The sequence below is a fragment of the Vicugna pacos genome, chromosome 13, assembly GCF_048564905.1.
Source record: "Vicugna pacos chromosome 13, VicPac4, whole genome shotgun sequence".
Lineage (NCBI taxonomy): Eukaryota > Metazoa > Chordata > Mammalia > Artiodactyla > Camelidae > Vicugna > Vicugna pacos.
In genome coordinates, this window is record NC_132999.1 from 24,494,995 (window position 1) to 24,515,563 (window position 20,569).

A 20,569-nucleotide genomic window follows, 5' to 3' on the forward strand; every position below is an offset into this window, starting at 1 on the left:
CTTCATGGTCATTTTTGTCTTTTAATGTAATGGATCTCTTTAGCCTGTCTCACTAAACTGTGAGCCCCAAAGAGCAGAAGCTTTATCTTCCTTGACTTTGTATCCCCAGCAGCACCTAATCAATTGCCTGGTACCTTGGAAATGGTCATTGCTCTGTAGGTCTTTATCGGATGGATAGTACTGACATTAACTTTAGTCTAAAATGCCCATTTTGAACATAGCACATATACATCATTCTTTACCCCAGTATAATTTTACAGGAAGTTACAAAAGGCAGAATCACAATTAATTTGTTATCATTTAAATCATGTTCTAATATCAGTTTGCTAGATTTTAGGAGTGAACTTCTACTCTGATGCTGACTAATACGGTCATAAGTAGCTACTTACAACTGATTAAATTAAATGAAATTTAAAATTCAGTTCCTAGAATCCCACTTCTGGCCAAAATGAAATAACAGAGACCTGTCTGAAACTACCAGAAAACTGGACAAAATATATAAAACAATGGTACTTAGAATATAACCTCAGGCAGTGAAGAAATACTATTGCTGAGAGATGGGAAACAAATGAAATGAGCCTAGATTACCCCAGTTTATTGACTTAAAAGAGCTGCCAGGCGTGGCACAAGGAGGAGAAACCCATCCAGAACTTGGTAGACTCTGAGTTGAGGTGGAGGAGGTGAGATCAGGGAGACCAGGGCAACTAAATTTGCAAAACAGAGTACCAGAGAGCAGAAAGCCGCTTAGATAACAAACTCCAGAGATTCGTAGAAGGTTCAAATTTAGTATTTAGCAAGATACAGACTAGCACATGTTTGTGAAGAAACTACCCCAAATGGGAAAATTTCACTCAAAAAGTTAGAGGCACAGTGCTGGGTGCTTGCATCAGCTACCATCAGGCAGCACACCCGTATTTCACTGTCATCATTGCAGAAAGCTCTCTCAGGCAGAGCTGCCCCTTGTGTGGCCTTACCACTGCTTATTAGGTCTTAATCTTTGGTTCTTCCCTTTGCTCCTCTTAGAAACCCTCTGGCTCAAGAATTAAAATTTTCTAGAAGCCATGGGATACCTTGTGTTACAGTACTTTGAGTCCTTTGTTCATTTATTCATTCGTTTTTTTCCCCCCTCTGTTAGGTATGTACCCAACCTACATACCTAACATCTCTAATGGTTATTTTCTCTACTTGTAGCAGGAAATATACTTAGTGATTAGTTTTATTCTGATGTTATAGTAGATAAAAATAATCAGTACAAAAGGAAGTTTTTACTGGTTTAGTGCCATATTTTTAACTTAGAAAATATTCTTAGAAGTATATAACGTGTTTTTTTTATAAGCGCAGACTGAAAATGCATTTACCACTCTTTTAGTCTCATTTTTTACTTTTATTAAGAGGAGGAGTTGCTTGCCTGACTCAGATCCCAGCTCTGACATTCATTAGTTATTTTACCTTGGGCAGGTTGCTTAACCCTCTTGTTCTCCTTTGCCACATCTGTAAAATGAGAGAAAATTATTACCTTGCTTACAGGGGGATTGTAAAGACTGTTGGCAATGTATGTCGAGTGCTTAGTAAATAACAGGCCTAAAATAGTTACGATTATGGCTGTTGTCTGTGCTTAGTAGGCAATCAAAACATATCAAGTAAATGATTATTATCACAAAAGGAGTTTGCTTAATAGCTGTGTACCATAATGCGACACTTCTTAAGTTCTTTGAGGGGGGAAATGAAGTAGAGAATTGAGAAATGCAGAAAGATCAGTTATGATCAGGCTTGCTGTTCCCTCCCTTTCTTCCATACATCTGAGAAATATTAGTGGGGAGATCCTTTTTAGAGTAAATTGACAAATTACACTTACATTGTGAGGAAGTGTAGTTAGGATTTTTTTTTTCCTAATGCCTTGTGATTTGCTGGCATTTTGTTTTCTCAAAAAGCTTTATGATGGCAGAAACTCAGTTGAGAGGCAGTGTAATGTAAAGGTTAAGAACATAAACTCAACATGACTGGGACATTGTGCTGTACACCAGAAATTGACACATTGTAGCTGACAGTACTTCAATTAAAAAAACAAACAAACAAACAAACTTGAGCCAGCCTGTCTAGGTTCAGATCCTGGCTCAGCCTCTTACTAGTTGTATATGTCCATATGTCCATATTTCCAAGAACAGGTTATTTAACCTCTCTGTGACTGGGTGTCCTCATCCAAAAAAAAAAACTGGGGACAGTACTGGTAGCTAGTTCATGTAAGTGGTCTTACATATATAAAAGCACCTTAAGCCTGGCAGTAAGAATTATGTAAGTGTTAACTATTATTCTTATGGAATTGGCCTTTGGTGATGAATCAGCCGAGCTTTTTATATACTACAAATAACAAATTACATGGGGATTTTGAAGGATATGTGAGAAGTGTCTAAGTAAGCTCATCCTTTGGTATTTTTTCCTTCTAACTTACGTAGGTGATATTCATCCCTTAGATTCATTTCCTCTAGAGTTTAGCATGATTCAAGTGCACTTACTGCCTTTCCCAAATTAAACCTCTTCTTTGTCTAGTCTTAGGTTAGCCACGCATAGGGAGGTGGAATGAATGTGGGCTCAGAAGTCAGGCAGGCCTGCTGGGGTTTAAAATCCAAGCTCTTCCCGCTTTACTAGCTGGAATAGGTTCAACTTGTCTCAGCCCGTTTTATCTGTTAAATAGGAATAATGCTTCCTACCTTATAGCATTGCTGTAAGCTTGATAACCTCTGTGGAAAATAAAAAATCAATGAGATGGAATATTTCTTGGTTTGCCTAGATCAGTCCCAGTTTCAGCCTGCGGTTCTGCACAACTATTAACAGTGCCCACTTCCACTCAAGATGTCTCTTGGTTTGAATGATAAATTATGTGATCATCTTACCTGTCACAGTTACTTGCATAGAACTGTCATGCAAATGGCACTCTTATTTTTCTTTATTAATTGCTTGGCATTAATATGCTTGTTGGACCAAGTTCAGCCAGGCAATGCATATTTAATAAATGCCCACTATGTTCAAAGGGCTGTTTAGCTGGTGTGCCAAGCTGCGACTAAAAACACTGAAGGGAATTTTAAGTAATTAAAGGGAGATTGGAGGTTTAAGAAATAGTCGGTAAAAGTGTGCTTCTTTATGCTTTTCTAGGTTTACCTTACAAATTTGAAGTACAACAGATGTTAGAAGAACCTCGGTGGGGATTAGTGTTTGAAAAGACAAGATGGATAATAGAAAAATACAAGCTATCCCGGAGGTATGAGCTGTGGTTTGAGGTGGTTGCACATCTGTAGTGTTTCTCATTAAACTGGTTTTAGAGAAAACCCAAGTCAAATCTAAAATTGTGATGTATGGCATCACCGATAGTTTATTACAGAACTGATTCATTTACACTGTTTGTTTCATCGGGTTGTTTTCATGTTGCTTCCCACAGCAGTGTCCCCATGGATAAAATCTTTCACCGGGATTCTGACCTGACTTGTTTGCAGAAAGTAAGCTGCCTTCTTTTTAATTGGTTTCATTGTTCACAGATTCTAAAGCTGTTCATCTGGATGTGTTTTCCCATGATGCCTAATACTTTGTGGATACGTTTTCTGTGTATTTCCTTTATTGCTTTTTCTTTTCTAAAATTAATTTCCAGGAGATAATTAGTAATGTGTTTTTTTGCTCATGCTGGCATATAGAAATAATACTATTTTAGAATAAATTTGTCAGTGCTGGCTGAAAAATTTCTTAGATTATTATTATACACAATGGAGAACATTTTTCTCATTTTATTAAATTCAAAAGCACCCTTTTTGCATTTAGCTTTCACAGTTGATCATTTTTGAGAATGGAAGTATAAATCTAACAATTAAATTTAAATGGTCACTTTATTTAACTTTCTGGTAGGAAGTAAGAGTCCTGAATTCTTCTATTTCACTTCTAGTTTTATATCTATGAGTATAATGAATTAAGACTGGTAGACTGGCAACATTCATCTTCCTTTTTTTTTTTTTTCTTTTTTGGGGGTAACAATTTGGAAATAGAAAAAATCTAAATATATTGTTTCTTTTTTGATATTTTTTACCCCCTTCTGTTATAGCCACTTTTTCTTTGTTCTGTTAGAAGATTAGTATGCACATTTCCCAGGAAATAGCCTCTAGCATCCTGATTTTAAAATGGTAGAGTCCTGTACTCATGTGTACATAGACTTTTACCCTCTAGAATTCTTTCGTTTTGTAAATAAAACTACTAAAAAAAGAAGCAGAGTCACAAATTTGTCCAGAGTAGAAGCATCCTTCATACAATCTGAGAGGTTGATAAAGTCAGAAAGGAAATAACCTAAACATTCCTCAGAGTGGCTTCCTATGTTTCCGCTGCACGGTTACTGAACACAAGTTTATCCTCAGCCACATTTAAGGAAGACATTTCTCATTTGAGCTTTAGAAAATGGGTTTGGAAAGGGTTAAAATAATAATAGTAATGCAGACCTTCTTCTTACACTTTTTGTATATTTAAATATAAAACTTTTCTTTTCCACTAGCTTTTGGAGTGTCTGAGGAAAACTCTGAGCAAAGTGACCAATTGCTTCATTGCTGAAGAATTCTTGACTCAAATAGAAAATTTATTCCTTTCCAATTACAAAAGCAAGCCAGAGAATGGAGTGGCCGAAGAGAACTGTACTGTGGGACCAAAGGAATTGTTAATGTAATTATTTTAAAGTAAGACATTTTAATCTTGACACAGTAGATCCTACTTCCAAAATTATAGCCTTGAAATTACTGTCAGTTAGTTAACAATGGCACAGCTTTATCATTTTTTTTGCTAGTTCACGAAATCCAAACTTTGCCACATATACCATGTGACAAGAAAGAGATGGACTTGTTTGCACGTGGTGGTTATCAGAGTGTTGTGTTGAAGCAGGGTCTGCCCCAGTGCCTGGTCCGCCGTGGCCAGTAGTCAGGCCTGGGGACTGCAGAGCGGCGGCCTCACTGCTGTCTTAAGGTGGATACGTGGAATGTGTCTCTAATTTTTACTTCTCCCCAGACTAGTCACTCCAGTTGGGTATCTCATGTATCATTAGGAGCACTTCCATTCTTTTCATGTGTTTTGATGAGGCTTGTTTATGGTTGCAGATGAGATGTGAGTGAGTGGTCACTGAGGTGATTAACGTGGCTGAGAACTGCTGGTTTAATAAATGTAACAACATGCTATGGGAGGCCAGCGGAGACATCCGGATGAAGTCCTAATGGAGAAGAGACCCAAAGGAGAGAATCAAATTACCGATTTTTAAATTACAGATATTTGCTTCCATTTTAGTTTATAACAGCACTACTATAGGATATACCATTTTCTCAGCTGTCTGAAACATTTTGTATGGGTTTTAGATACATAAAAGGATGAGCTTGAACTATGTGTCCACTGACGTTAGTGTGTGTGATGAAGCCAGAACACAGGTAATCATAACTCTTAAACTAGGTTTGTTTTTTTTTTTCCTGCTACCTGCTATTGGGGGAAAGAGGCAAATTACAGTAAAGTTTAAATAAATCAGAGATTTAATTTTAAAAACAAAAAAATCCTTTTGGGATATATTATATATATTCAGCCAAGTTTCATATACTTGCTGAATCCAGAGCAGAGGTCAGCAAACTTCCTATGTAAAGGGGCAGTTAGTCAGTAACTGAGGCTTTGCAGACCACATACTGTCTCTATCAGTCATTCTTCTCTGTATTTTTTTGCAACCCTTTAAAAACATAAAACCATTCTTAGCTCATGAGCCTCACAAAAAACAAGTTGATGGTCATTATCTTCCAAACCCTGCTCCAGAGACTTGCAGACATTTAAAATTTATTTTCACATGCATGAGCCTGAGATACTGAAAGGTCTTCCATCAGCTTCAAACAATCATAAAACTAAAACTTTTGATTTACATTTAAGTACATTTTCAGATGACAGCATTCATGCTACCTGATTTATTCTGATAGATTTGAGTTTATTAACTTTAGAATTGACAAATATCCATTCTCCGCACATTCTTACTAATAACAGTTTTATTACATCTAATCTTGGTATAATTCTGTACTTCTGCCTTTTTTGGTTTAATGAATATCCAAGGAAAATAAGTCAGTATTGGAAGGAGCAGTGAGCCAGTTTTGGATGACCTGGGTCTTGGTCCAACCTTGTGATTTGGGGGGATATAGTTTCCTTCTGGGGTCCTAAATTCTTGTATAACTGCATCTAAATTATCTTCTTAGCATCATTCCAAGTCTAAAATCTTATGATTCATTTTAACTGTTGGACTGCTCACCTGAAACTTACATTTTGAGATGGTACATTTCCCAAATTACAAATGTTTTTAAAGAAAAGTGTTAGTATTTTCCATTTTTCCATATGCATTTAGGATAAACTGTGAAACATAACTTACAAAGCAGTTACTTCTGAGACTGGGGTTAAAAATGCAGTAAGACCCAAAATCAGGAACCCTGAGTTTTTCCCCTAATTCTGTTACCAGCTTTGTTGTGACAGTGATAAAATCACTTAACCTTCTGGACCTCAGGCTCTTCGCTTGTAATTCAAGGGCAGAAAGTCTGTGATTCTGCAAAAGGTAGTAATTCATTCCTTTGTACTCCTTTGTATGTCCTTCTGATAAACTGCCTTCCATGTACGTTGGGAACAGAGCCTGGAAAACAGTATTAATTAGCTTTCTTGATTGACATTTTCCTATATTATGGATGAACTTGGGAATGGAAAAGAGAGGAAATTGTTAAAAGTTCTGTTCTCAAATCTGGGTCTTCTGCATGCTGGTGGCCAACCACACTTACTAACCTAAGCCATACTGTGAGGAACTCAGATGGGAGAGCTCAGGGTTTAGAGCTTTGAGAGCACAATTTTTAAATTAATACTTGCTGAGTGGTTTTTTTTTTTTTTTGGATGATAGAGTACATTTATCTTATAAAAATTTTTTTAAAACAAAAATCTCTCTATCCTACTATCTAGAAAACCACAGTTAACATTTTAGTATAAGTCCTTCCCCATTTTTTGGATCATGTAATATTAGTACATTAAAATCTGTGATGTTTTCCTCCCCTTCTCCCTCATTCATTCTCCTTTTCGCTTATGTTCTTAAAACATTTTTGCAACAGGTGCCCACATTTCTGTCATTGCCGACCTTGGCCTGCTGGGGGCAGTTGGAGAAGACAGAGGAAACCTAGTGGCAGGGTCATGCAGGAAGCTCCGTAGGCAGGGTCTCAGAGGAAGGCCTGCCTCTGCTAATGTTTACAGGGTGGAGATAGGACTTGAAAACACCCAAGTCTCTTCATCCTGATTTGGTTCTTATATTGTACAATAATGAGTTTGCTTCCCCCCATCCCCATCTTAGCTAGTGGGAATGGCCACAGTTTGCCAACATCAGGCTTAACTCTCTTTAAAAATCAAACCTCAAAGTAACATTCGAAAAAAGAAAAATCAGTGGAATAAGATCCACAAGACCAGATGCTCTTTCCCCCTCCCCGACCCACTGGCCCTGTGTTCACAGCTGCATTATGACTTTCAGGGGCCTTAGGTACTTTTGCCTTCTCAGGCCTCTTCTTCCATAAAAATTTAAAACATGTTAGAATTGCATTCATATAAAGTGAATTTAATATTATATATAAACACTTCATTCTAAAAGTTTGGGTTTTTTTCTTATGAATTTAAAAGAAATTAAAACATTTTTGTGGGTCTCTAAAAGTATTGTGGGCCTCGTGGTGCCTAGCAGACAAGCTGGCCCTGCCCATACTGTGAAGGGGGTGCCGGGGGAGTGACATCACTGCCTTCTCCCCTGGAAGCCTCCCTCAGACCCTGGGGGCTTGGCCAGGAACACTGCGATTCCTGCAGCCTCAGATCCATAGACTTCAACTTCGTTCTTTACTGACCTGACCAACATTCAGGAGTATTACTTGGGACCATTCATCCCTAAAAGAAAGAGGCCTTAGTGGCTGCTTTTAGTGTTCAGGTAGATATTTTGTTCTGATTCTTAATCTGTAGTTTTGAAACACATGCCACGTGTCCTGTCGCCTTTTCTTCCTGCGTTTCATTTCCCTCAAGCCCTTTACTTCATCCCCGTTCCCTCCATTTCTTACCTCTCAGCATGTAGGTACAAGGTCCTTCATTCTGTCATGCCTTGAAAGCAGGGCCTGAAGGATAGAGATGAACAGACCCATTCATATTTCCCAGAAGCTGACATGCTGCCCCAGCTTTCTCTCCATAACTGGCCTCACCCCAGGAGTGGGGTGAGGGCCGTGGCTGCAGACCATCTGGGCAGCAGCTGAGACCGGGGCCCAGCAGGCCACCCTGGGCAGGCCTCCTGCTCTTCAGTTCACCTTCTCCCGTTTCTCTTGCTGGGTCCTGATGAAGTGAGCTGAGGGATCTGGAGGAACTGACGCAGTCAGGATGCCCCAGGTGACAGCCGACCACCTGGAAGGTAGCTGCCCATCCTCAGGTCACCAGCGGGCATCCATTTGATGAATTTCTTCATAGAAATTATGTCAGGGTACCCAAATTTGCTGGTTTTTTTTTTTTTTTTTTTTACCTATACTTTCCTCTAGCCATAGCTGGAAACTAAATTTAGAGTCACACATTATGACATTTAGGAAAAACTTTTTCACTCAAGCACAAAAAACAAAGCACATACATTTGTATCATCATCTGTTCCATCGGGGTTAATACAAAATTTAAGAAAGAAATGTGATCTACATCACCGGTGCACCAGTAGTTTAATAGTTTTCTTACAAATTAATACCATATTTTGCAATATTTCCGGAAAATCACTGGAGAATAATGTAATATGCTTTTGCTTAATTCCTGACCTTTTCTTAAATAATTTTGTGTGTGTTGTTGCCTCAAACTCTGCTTTTCATTTAACCTGTAATTTTTGCTTTCTGATGTTTTCTAAATCTTACCTTAAATCCTTTCTGGAACAAGGCAAAGAATAAATATGTTATCCCCGTAAATCAGGAGAAAGTGACAATGCCCCAGAGAAGCTGTGATCATGCCAGGGCCTCTGTACCAAACTACATCTGAGAAGGCAAAATAACTCATGATGTCTGGGTGGTTTCATTTTATCCCTTTGTCTATATTTAGGACTATATTCACAAGAACTTTAATTTCAGCCAAGACAAAAAACAAAAAATGAAGCCTGATCTGATGTCTTCGGGGTTTCCTGGAGTACTCTCTTAGCAATTAAGTATGACAAATATGATTTTATAGTTTGTATTCCTGTTTCAGAGGTTACCGCAGGACATTTGCTTCAACCTATGAATTACAAAGTAGTATTTAGATTCTAGCATGATTCAGATAGGTCATATATATCTTTAAATCTGTAGTTCTGATGTGTAAATTGTGTCTTATGTATAAGTTTATTATGATTATTGGTAAAACTGTCGCTGTTTTCCTCAAATGTTATCAGTGTTTATGGATTTCTTTTATTAATTTGAATTTTGGAATGTTCTGTGATACAATATTATGATTTAGACTATTTTGTACATTTAAATATGATTCCATGTTGTCTGTATCCATATTAAAAATACTGTAAATATCAATGTTTGTACAGTTATGAAAGCTTTTCCTCAGAATGACTGAACCCTCCTCCCTGTTCTTAACTGTGACATAAAATACCTGATTTTAAGCTTTGGGTTTTATCTTGTGAAAATTAAACGGAAACATTCTGAAGATTCTGTATAAATGAAATTTTGAAAATAAAGTGGTAAATCATTTGTTCTCTTACTAAATGATTGGCAGCATACACACTGAATTGCAGTCAGTGCCCCATTAATTCAGCAAACACTTGTTGAGCATTGTAGGGCACAGAGATGAGTAAGTCTTGGTTTCTTTCCACAACAATCCTGTTACCTAATAAGTGGGAAACACATAAAAGCTGACATAGGTGGCTAAGACACCGAGATACAAAATGGAACTGATGATAAACGCCTGTAGGACTTCAAGATGAGAGGTGTTTAAATTAATGAGCAATAATTCTCAACAGAGAGTGCCTTTAAACAGACCGGCAGGGTTTGCTTAAGTGACATTTGGGGAAAATGTTCTAGAGAGAAGTGACCTTAGTGTAGGCACGGAGGTGAGGAATGAGAGTTAGAGAATGGTGAATCTTTGGCCAGAGGGTAGAGTATACGAAGATATTAATTACGAAGATAATTCACATTCAGTCAACTAAGAATACAGAAGGTAGAACTTAAGAGAAAAACCTTACCTTACGATTAACTCATTAACTGGTCTTTAACATTCCAGGCCTTGTTTTCTAGCATATGCAGAACCTATCAATTGAAAAACCACAGAACAAGGGGCAGACTTCTGTATGGATTTTCCATTTCTATTCATTCATTGAGGACATCTTTCCATGTCAGCACATAAACATCTATTCATTCTTGGCAGGAGGTGTGTAGCATTCTGTAGTACAGATTTGCTGTAATTAATTTGATCAGGTTTCAACTGCTGAACTTAAAATTTTTTTTTGCACACAATATCTCTCTGAATAGATTCTTAGATGCTGAATTGCTAGATCAAGATCTATGTACCCTTTAAATTTTGTTAGTATCTGCAGGAAAAATTCAGTTTCCACAAGCTAGTTTTCCTCATGGTACAGCCACGTTCATCATCTTGTTTACAGAACCAATTTGATTTCAGGCTCCTAAACGAAAATAATTTAGGTGGCAAAGTATAATAAAATCCTAAGAGTTCTAATTTCATGAGGCATTTATTTCATTGGAATTTTATTCCTCTGTGTAGCTGTTATGGAGTCTTGCTAATTAAGCATTTGCTGTAATTTTCTGATAGTGGCCTGCATCATACTCAGCCTATGGCTCCAAAGCAGCGCTGTCCCACAATCCTATTTGTACTGTAATAATGGTTTTTCTTACTGTTGCTGATGTGTTTCTGCATCACCGATTCTCAATTATCTTCCCATAGAATGCAAGTAACTTCAGTAAAATATTGTTAGTATTTGCAGAGAGATATAGCTAAATAAAACACTTGCTTTTGCTTCCCATATATTTCCTGCTATCAAAAACAAGCCTTATCAATTAAGAACCCTGGTACCTGTTAGTGGTATAATCAACGATTCCTCTCCCACCTTCCCCCACTAACAAGTTCACCTCAAAATGCAGGAGGATTGGACACTTTCTGAAAGCAAGTTAAGTGCTTAGTTCATTGTATACAGATTAGTGGTTATTGAACTTTCTTTTGTCCCCAAAACACCTGATATACTCAACAGTAAATGTGACATCTTCAACCATCAATAACCAGAAGACTGTCCACATCAGATTCCCTTTGCATAACAAAATTTAACAGTTCAAAGGAAGTCTTGATAAGACCTTTTTCAGAACAGAACTATCTTCCTAATCACAAAACATTAACAATGAGTGGCCTAATCCTCCCTGCCCACCCCCAGAGAGGTAGATAGAAAGAGAGCTTCCTTTTATGCAGTATCTCCAATTAGATTGCAACGTCATGGAGTTGGAGAGTATGTCAGGATAATTAAAGCTAGCTGCTGTGATGAAACATCCCCAATCAGTGCCTTAACACGGTAGCTTTATTTCTCACTCACACAGAGTGCACTGCAGGTGTTCCGCTTGGGTGGCTCTCCTGGGCAGCTGGATTCCAGTTGGTAATTCAGGTACCTAGGTTCCTTTCACATGTGGCTCTGTCATCTCGTGACTCCAGGTAGCCCAGGTGTCATCCACTTGAGGACAGGTGAAAGAGAGGAAGATCACACACTTGACGTGTACCTTGGCTTAGAGTCAACGCATCATTTTTGCTCACATTTCTTTGTCAAGAATTAGTCATGCGGTCTCACCTGTATGCAGAGAGGGGCTGCTGACTGGGCAGTGGCTTCGCAAGATTCTACTCTGGAGGAGAACATGAGTCTTTGTTAGTGACCAGCCATCTCTGGTATGATGGCCAGGGTTGGTTTTATAAAATGTTACAAATTCATCTTCAGATGGGCTTTAAACTGTGCCAGAGCCCTAATATTAAAAGAAAATGGATAACATATCCCATTCAAATCAATCTTAAAGTTCGAAAAGGCCTTGAAATGTTTAGACTTAGAGTCATGCTACTTCTAATAGAAAGAAACTGAGGTCCTTGAACAACTTGCCCAGTCACACAGTCAAATTTGAGGCAAGTAGAAAAACCCCAGTTTTGCTATCGCACCATCCTTTTGAGTGATTCCAAATTATTTTTGATTTCATGGCATAAAGAACTACTCTGAAGATTTGATGTACAATTCAAATGTTCAATATAATTTATGTTTTAATTTAAAATATAATTTTATCTTTCAGGACTGCAAGATCTAATAAATGCCCAGAACGTGACTTTTATGGAAAAGGTGACTAAAGCATTACTATTAGAAGTGATATAATTAATGGCACTTTATTAGCTTTCTCTAAGATTAATGAACCCCAAATCCTCGCTGTTTGCTTATAAATCCACAGAGCTACATTTATTTTAGTGAAAACGTTTATACCTAAAAACCACTAGAGGGCGCTCCATCACAGTCAATGAGCACAGTGCTCTCAGAGCAGTAGTGTTGATTGCACTTACAGAGAGATTTTGAAAACACCATAAAACATTCAGTTGCCTAATTCCTTGACACTGTGTGATCTTTCGGTGAGTCTCCTTGTTTCATGGTCTCTTGAGGTTAGCCATTTTCATTTTTGAAGATTTTATTTTGAAGGTAACAGCATCCAACAATTTATAGACAGCTCTAAATGCTATACATAACAGTATCACATTTAATCCCCACAACAACCCTGCAAGAAGTTTTATTATTTTTATTTTAAACTTAGCCTTAGAGTCTTTAAGTAAGTTATCCAAAGTCATGCAGTCAGATGTAGCAAAAACAATTCAAACTGAGATCCATATGATTCTACAATCAGCTCAGCAAACCATGTGACTGGTTTCACAGCTGGAAGAAAGCTAAGAAACAGCTTAGTTTCACCTCCTCATTTTTGGATGGGAGAATTAAGACCCAGAGATGAGATGTGGTTTGTCCAAGTCACAGACCCAGTCGGGGCCAGGTTGGGAAGTCGAGGTCTTCCCATTCCCAGCGCTCGTGGGTCACACCTTATGGGAATCCTGCCTTCTCTGGGCAACCAAAGAGATTACAGATCCTGCACCACGCTCTACCTAACCCAGCAGACAAAGCCACGGGATTTTTAGTCTGTTACTTAGACAACAGAAGAAATAGACCTTACGGATAGAAATTTTGCTCCAACATGGTTCTGTCTTTCCCATGATGGCCAAGCCTGGGAGAAGTGAATTCATGAAAACCCTTGCATTTTCAAAAGTAACTCATCTCTCTGCCTCCAGTAGGTCCCCTTCATCCTCCATACTACAACCAGAAGGATTTTCTTTTTTTATGAAGCACAAATCTGAGCATGTCATTTCTCTGCTCAAAATTCTCCAATGGCTTACCAAGCTTTCTGCAACAAATCCAACATGGAAGCTTGGAAGACCCTCGTGACGTGCCCCAATCCATTTTCTAGTCTCACCTCTCACCAACCCTCCTCCCGCTTCCAGCACACACACACTTGCAGCCTTTGCTCTAGTCATAGTGAACTGCTTGGTGAATCTAGACACATGCAGCTCGACCCCACAGGCCTGTACACACCCTTCCCTCCGCGTGGGACTCCTCCCCTGGTCCCACCATTGCCTTCATTTATGCAAATTTCAAAACTCAAGCATCACTCCTACCTAGAAGCCTGCTCGTCACTCCTCTACTCTCCCCTCCAGAAGGAGTCAAAGCCTTTCAGTTGAGCCCCTCTAACAGCCTGATCTTACCTCTATCACGGCCCCAGGCACATTGGGTTTTCTTTGTCTCTTTAGTTTTCTTCCACACTCTCACTGGACTGTGAGCTTCTGAATCAAATGGACCCTAACTTTTTAAACTTTGTATTCCCTGTGCCTGCTATCATGCTTAGCATAGACTAAGAAGACACCAAATGGCAGTTTGATGAATGAATAAAGGATTGAATGAAGGAAGGGAAACAAAAAGGAGAAAAACAGAAGGCAGATCCTTTGCAGGGGGAATCAGTTCTTCCACACTCAGATGCCAGATGTTCTTGGTTCCTCCTCTAAGAACTGAGGCAGAACCGTTTGTTCTGAAAAATGAGCCTCAGAGTCCGGGCGGAAGCCGAGAGCCTGGGAGAAGCAGCATCTCCTCATTAGCGTAAGTGCCGGGAGAGCTTCTGGAGGCCTGAATCAACTGATTAGCAAGGGCCGTTTGCTCCAGAAGATGGAGCCTCCTGCAATTTCCTCAGAAACACAAAGGCAGGTGAGATGATGACACTCCACACTTGATTGCACTCTACAATCAAAAGTGTGACAGGACTAGGGTAATTAGGGGACTTCAGAAGCCTGTCTTGCATCCTGAGTGTTTTCATCACTGGAAGTGCGCACAGGGTGAGGGTGCTCAAACATTTTGATCCATCACCTTGTGTTCTCTTCCACGGCACCTACTCATGGAGAAAGCAACTCAAAATGAAACAGCAGGCAATGAAGTCACATCCATTTTAAGATGACCAAGGGGCCTCGGTAATTTGAGGTCAGGCAGTGAAACAGGCTCCATATTCTTTGGGCAAGTGGTGTTTCTCTGTCGTGCAAACAGGGACCCCATGGGCATCATCCTCAGACCTGGCCAAGTGGAGCTGGCGAGGCAGTGCCAGTTCACAGCCAAGCCTTTCCTCCACTTTGAGAGACGCTCTAGAATGGCACGATCTTTTCATCCAAGGAGTCCGCACAGCCCCAGAGGCAAAGGGAGGGCAGAGTGTGCTCTGGGCTGATCTGACTCCCTGGACCCAGAATGGACTGTCCTCTCCTCCTTGGGAGAAAGAACAACTATAACAAAAAAGACAGAATAACAAAAACAAAAAACAGATCTTTGCAAGACTGAAGGGCTTTTTTCATTGTTGCAGAAGGAAAAGGATCCTGCCACGCCCACCCTCCGCCCCAACCCGTACCCCCAAGGTTTAGGTGTGCAACAGCCCTCTCTCCTGGCCCTCAGATGCAGAACCCAGCTGTGCATCTTACAAGGCTCTGTGTAGCAGGCAGGGTTTATTTAGTTTTGCTGAGGGGCCAGGCCATGTAGGAGGAGCGAACCCTGGATTTCCAAGCAAAAGATTTCTCTGGAAATTGGAGAGCAGGATTGGGACAGTCGAGGAAGGCATTCTGGGCAGAAGGTACCGGGGGAGCAGAGGTAGAGTGATGAGAGAAGACAGTGCCCACATGGGGTGAAGCGAAGGTTTCCATGAGGCTGGTACGGGCTGTGGGTGAGGGGGCACACACACGATGACACAAGAAGGAGAAAGGGGGTCAGATTGTGAGGGTGTCAGGTGCTATTTGAGAGAGAGGTGTATTTGTGATCCTCATGAAAAGGGATTCAAGCCATCAAGAGCCACCATCTTCGGATCCTACAATGAAGAGTTTCCACTGAGTCAGTGATGTTCAGGCCTTTATTTAGCTAGAGAGCTCTGTTTAAAAAAAAGCTTACCTAAAAACCAAGCTATTAGGACAGATGATAAACCATGTATTATCTTTCAAACAGAGAATAGCCAAAAAGTAGAAACAGCCAGTTGGCCATCAGCTGGAAACTGGATAAACAAAACATGGTCTATGCGTACAATGGAATGATACCCAGCTGTCAGAAGGAACGAGGTAGTGACAGGCTGCCACATGGCTGAGCCTTGGAAACTGTTGTGCTCAGGGAAGGAAGCCAATCACAGCCCACGAATATGAGATGTCCCGAGCAGGCAAACAATAGAGAAAGAAAGTAGATGAGTGACCACGAGGGGCTGGAGGAGGAAGGAATGGGGAGGGACTGGAATGGGTACAGGCTTCTTTCTGGCGTGAAGACAATATTCTAGACTTAGGTAGCGAGGATAATGACTGTGAATATACTAAAAGCCACTGAACATACCCAAAACCATACTTTATAATGGTGACTTTTATGGTATGTGAATTTTGTCTCAAAAATAGAACAAAACAAAACACAAGCCAGATAAAGCAGAACTGAGGTGGTAAAGGGAGGAGGCCCCCTGGGGCTCTAGGCCCTCCCAGCTCCCTGGTCATGTCCAGGGTCCCTTCCAACCTCTCGTTGTCAAGCCTGACTCCCAGAGCCCTGGGGAGCCAAGCAGGAGAAAAAGTGAGGGTCCTAAAAGAAAGAGGGTCAACTTTCACTTACTTCTCCTGTTTTCCCCCAGGCCAGTGAAGTTCTGCTTTTCCCACTCCAGACACCAAACAGACAGGGACCCAGTGGGGTTGGGGAGCTTCCTGCCAAGGATGCAGGGAGGCACTGGGGAAGGGCGGAATGGATTACTGCTTCTTAAACCTACGTTTTCCCAGCCCTCAGCTTTCTAGCCCCATCTTCATCTACACTTCCAGATGTGCTGGGTGCTGTAAACTCCTGAGCCTTGAAGGGTAGGAGAGGTTCTACAGGGTAACACAGTCATTTCTTGCATCCCCTGACTTTCTCGGGTCTGCTAAGTCAGGCATCTCCCATTTACCCACTCCATCACATCTGTCAGTACAAACTCACCACCACCACCACCTTGCTGTGATTTCCAGATGCTCCAGGAGGGACTGGAGGTTAACCGTGCACATCTAACTTTCATCTTTAACCCCGAGTCCACCATGCTTGTCCATATTTCTTCAATCCCCTTCAATCAGCACATATTAATTTTATAATTGTGAAAGAAAGAGAGAAAAAGGGGAACATTTTGGGGGTGGACTTAAAAGAACTTGCAACCTGTCAACAGATTGGAGAGTGAGGCAGGAATTCAGAGAGATGGGAGGGCAGGGGGAACATGGGCAGAGATCTGGAATCAGTCAGAGACCAGAACCAGGTTCAGTGTTGATCACCCAGAGTTTACATGGCTCCGTTCTTAAGGGAGGGATTCACATTTGCGCCATGACCGTGGGACACAAGAGGAAAGACTGAATTTCCAGAGTGACCAGTTGGGTGTGCAGTGTAACCAGGGCCTGACCCAAGGCCCCCGGTGCCCCTGACCTTGGAAACTGGAGCCAGTTGACACTGTGCCGCCCCTCCCCCTGGCGCAGCCCGTCCCTGTATTTGGGAGCTCGTCAGACTTCCATAGGGGTGGGTGAGACATGGGATGTCCTGCGCTCTGGCACCTTCAGCCTTCAGTCAGCCCAGCCACAAATTCCCCTGACTCACACCTCAACCCCAATAACCGTCCAGTGGGAAATGTCCCACCTTACACCCCAATTCTAGCGCCAGGTGACCTAGACACACTTCCAGGTCCAGATATTTTTGGGCCTTCCACCAACACCTGACATCCGAGCCAGAGCACACACCTGGTACTTAGATGCCTGTTACCTGCTGCCAATCGTCTCTGATATGCCCTGCGGCATTTCTCGAGACCCCCACCACCTCCTATCCAGAACCAAAGAGCTGCTTTACCCAGGCACATTCAAGACCAACGTTCGAGGAGCCAGCATCATCTCCACCTCGGGAGGCTTGAGGTGAGGACTCAGGAGGAAGAGGAAGAAGCACGTCTCACCTAGACAGCTGCCCCAGATTTACCCTCAAACGGACCTCCACCCTTAGGCTAAGCCCAGAGCTGGCCTGTCTTTCTGTCAGCTTTCCAGGGTGCTTAAAAGCTTGATGCTGTCTCCCCGATGGCAACAGACACATCATCCTGTTGCCCAGTGTGGACCTGATCTGGGGAAGGCCCCATGGAAAGCTGGCTTAGCCAGTTTTGCAATGTAAATTTGGAGGAGACTGGATATGAGCCGTAATAGTGAGATTACATTGTCTAATGGATCGTGCTGGTTCTCTATTAGTCATTAAAATAAAGTGCTTTTAAAATGTTAAAGACAGTGAGGGGCCAGGGAATCCTAGGGTCAGGTCGGAGAAACAGACAAGGCATCTAAGAAAGACACACCTTGTGGCTCTTCCTGCGGCTTCATGCCAGCACTGCCCGGGTTTAAACCCACCGCCAGCACTCACTAGGGGTATGACCTCGGGCAAGCATCCTGCATCTCAGGAACTAAGAGTGCCTAACCCCTAAGGTTGTTGCAAGGATTAAATGAATTAATGCATGCAAAGTGCTTGGAATAGTTCCTGGAATGAAGCAGGCATTGTTAGTGATGTAATATTCCTTAAATGCCGTATCAGTCAAGTTTCAGTGTGGGGAAACAGAAACCACTGTGGGTGTTTTGTGCAAGAGGGGATTTGGCGCAGGAAATCAAATGCTTACAAAACCACGAGAAAGGGGGTGACGGTGTGGGTTCCAGCCCAGGTGTTCAGGAAGGACCACTGGGTGATTAGTCAAGGTTGCTAGGACCTCTGAGGCCACAGCTAGGACCTGCTGGAATTGAAATCCCACCACTGCTGCTTCTGCTGCCTCTGAGGGCTGGGAGGCCATGGCAGGGTCCACCCAGGGATCGGGAAGCCAATGAAGGAGCACTTGGCAGCCATGGACGGACACCGGGAGGCAGATAAATCTCCACACTTGCAACAAAAACATCCCCGAAGATGCAGGGAGATGGCTTTCCCCTTACTTTCACCTGCCAGGTCTCCAGAACACCTGAATGGCAGAGCCTAACTAGCACGTGGAACTCCCAGAGTCTGAGAGGTTAAGCTGTCAGCTCTCCACTGTTCCAGGGAGGAAAAGGGCTGGGAACAGAAGCGGGGAGAGACGGTCCACAATCCAGCAGAAGGCACCTCTGTCTAGAAAGGGGGCCTCACCTGAAGGGGGCAGTCGTTCCCAATTTCGGTCCATCCAACCAGATGGGGATAAAGAAGGGACTCAGGTAGGAGCAGACGGTGATCTCACTACCTTGGTCTTCACCAGGAAGCTGGGTCTAGGTTATGAGTAGAAATATACCGCCCAAGAAAACACAGGAGAATGTTCTTATAATGCTCGCCTTTTAGGCAAAGCACAAAAACCAGAAGCCAAAAGAAGAAAGACTGACATGTTCAACCAAATCAAAAACCTAAACTAAAAATGGAAGCAAAACTTTGAAAGGAAATATTTGCAATTCAAATAAATGATTAATATCCATAGTATATTAAGAGCTCCTTTAAGACAGTAGGGTTGTGGGGGGAGGGTACAGCTCAGTGGTAGAGCGCATGCTTAGCACACATGAGGTCTTGGGTTCAACCCCCAGCACTTCCATTTAGTAAGTTTTTTTTCAAAAAGACAATAGGATTGAAACATTTAACTGTAACAGGTCATCTAAAAGCTTTTCATAGCTTGGTGTGTTGCGTATGTTGTATCCTTGTCAGAAGAGCCTTCTCTCCCTCACCCTCCTGGAAAACCTCTATCAATATCTGAAAATTCTAATAATATCCCCTCTCCTTGACTCGGGAACTGATTTTCTCCCTGTGGATACCATGGTGCACAGCCAGATTTCCCTTCACACTGGAGACACCAATCTCCCCAGCTATAGGACAAGGGAGTCTCACACAGGAATTGCCCTCTACAGAAAGAAGCTGCCTGGCCCCAGTCTGCACCACTTTCCTGGGGGCAGCCTGGATCCAAGACTGCTGGATACAGAAGCACAGACATCCAGAGCCCTTGGACAACCAAGACAACACACGGTAGAGCCATGCCAGCTCCAGAGATGCTCCTGGGACTGGCTAAGTCCTCTGAGCAGATTTCCAATCTCCAATCAACTATGCCCGCCTCACTCCTCCAAGTATCGGTCCACAGAGCACTTCCCAGTAAACCTCCCACACACAAACCTCAGAGAACTGGAGTCTGTTTTCCTGGGACTCTGAACTAGGACACTCTCCTATTGATGGTTTATAGATTTTTTTTCCCATAGTGTGATGTGTTGATTTATTTTTATCCATCTTAACAGCCTCTCATCGTACAAGCATTCCACACTTATTCTTCTCTTTTTATAGATATGTAGTTCACGTCCAATTTTTTGCTATTTTAAACAGTGCTTCTATAAATATCTTTTTACAGATCTCCATGAGCACAGGCGAGAGTCTCTAGGGTGTGTGCCTGGAGAGGTGGAACTGTGGGGTCAGAGGTGCAGGCAGCTCCACGCTTAGCGGTGTCACCAAACTTCTCTGCAAAGTTGCATTACCCCTCGGCACTCCTGCCAGCCTTGCATCAGAGCACCTGCTCCTCCACACCTGCCCAGGTACTGCCAGACTCTTCAATGGTTGCCAGTCAGGTGGAAGGAAAGGGCATTTCATTGTTGTTTTAATTATAATTTCTTTGGTGGCTAGTGAACTCGAGGATCTTTTTGTCTCTGTGGAGGGTGGTGGCATATTCCTGTCTGGGAATTACTTGTTCGTATCTCTTGCCTATTCTCCTGTGAGGTTGTCTGGCTTTTCTTATTGATTTGTAGGAGTTCTTTATATATGGACTAAGCAGAGACCATTTGTTGGTTATCTGCATGGCAAAATCACCTCCCTCTCTGGTTTCTCTGTTAATTTTCTTATCCTTCTTCACATCTATAATTTTTACATATACAAATTTACATATGCCACTTACAATGAAAATGAAAATAATTTTATTATTTACCTTATCACATGTGGTTTAGGTGGAAAAAGCTGATT

At 41.7% G+C, this 20,569-nt stretch overlaps 1 protein-coding gene and 1 long non-coding RNA gene across 5 annotated transcripts in view; one reads left to right on the forward strand and one right to left on the reverse strand.

Moving 5' to 3' along the window:
• Nucleotides 1-9,749, forward strand: part of MYSM1 (Myb like, SWIRM and MPN domains 1) — a 37,802-nt gene extending 28,053 nt beyond the window's left edge. For 2 of the 3 annotated variants that reach the window (XM_072974335.1, XM_072974337.1), the window contains 4 exons: nt 3,151-3,256; nt 3,434-3,491; nt 4,526-4,703; nt 5,118-9,749. In XM_072974335.1, the coding sequence (XP_072830436.1) occupies nt 3,151-3,256; nt 3,434-3,491; nt 4,526-4,693 (332 nt within the window). In that variant the 3' untranslated portion in view covers nt 4,694-4,703; nt 5,118-9,749. The remainder of the gene's footprint in view (nt 1-3,150; nt 3,257-3,433; nt 3,492-4,525; nt 4,704-5,117) is intronic. The other variant, XM_072974336.1, reaches the window with a different exon arrangement.
• Nucleotides 5,094-20,569, reverse strand: part of LOC140700621 (uncharacterized) — a 30,095-nt gene continuing 14,619 nt past the window's right edge. Inside the window, exons 2-7 of one of the 2 annotated variants that reach the window (XR_012079068.1) lie at nt 11,828-11,879; nt 11,579-11,713; nt 10,226-10,438; nt 8,103-8,156; nt 6,525-6,661; nt 5,094-5,227 (exon numbers count right to left, since the gene is read on the reverse strand). This is a non-coding gene — a long non-coding RNA (uncharacterized lncRNA). The remainder of the gene's footprint in view (nt 5,228-6,524; nt 6,662-8,102; nt 8,157-10,225; nt 10,439-11,578; nt 11,714-11,827; nt 11,880-20,569) is intronic. The other variant, XR_012079069.1, reaches the window with a different exon arrangement.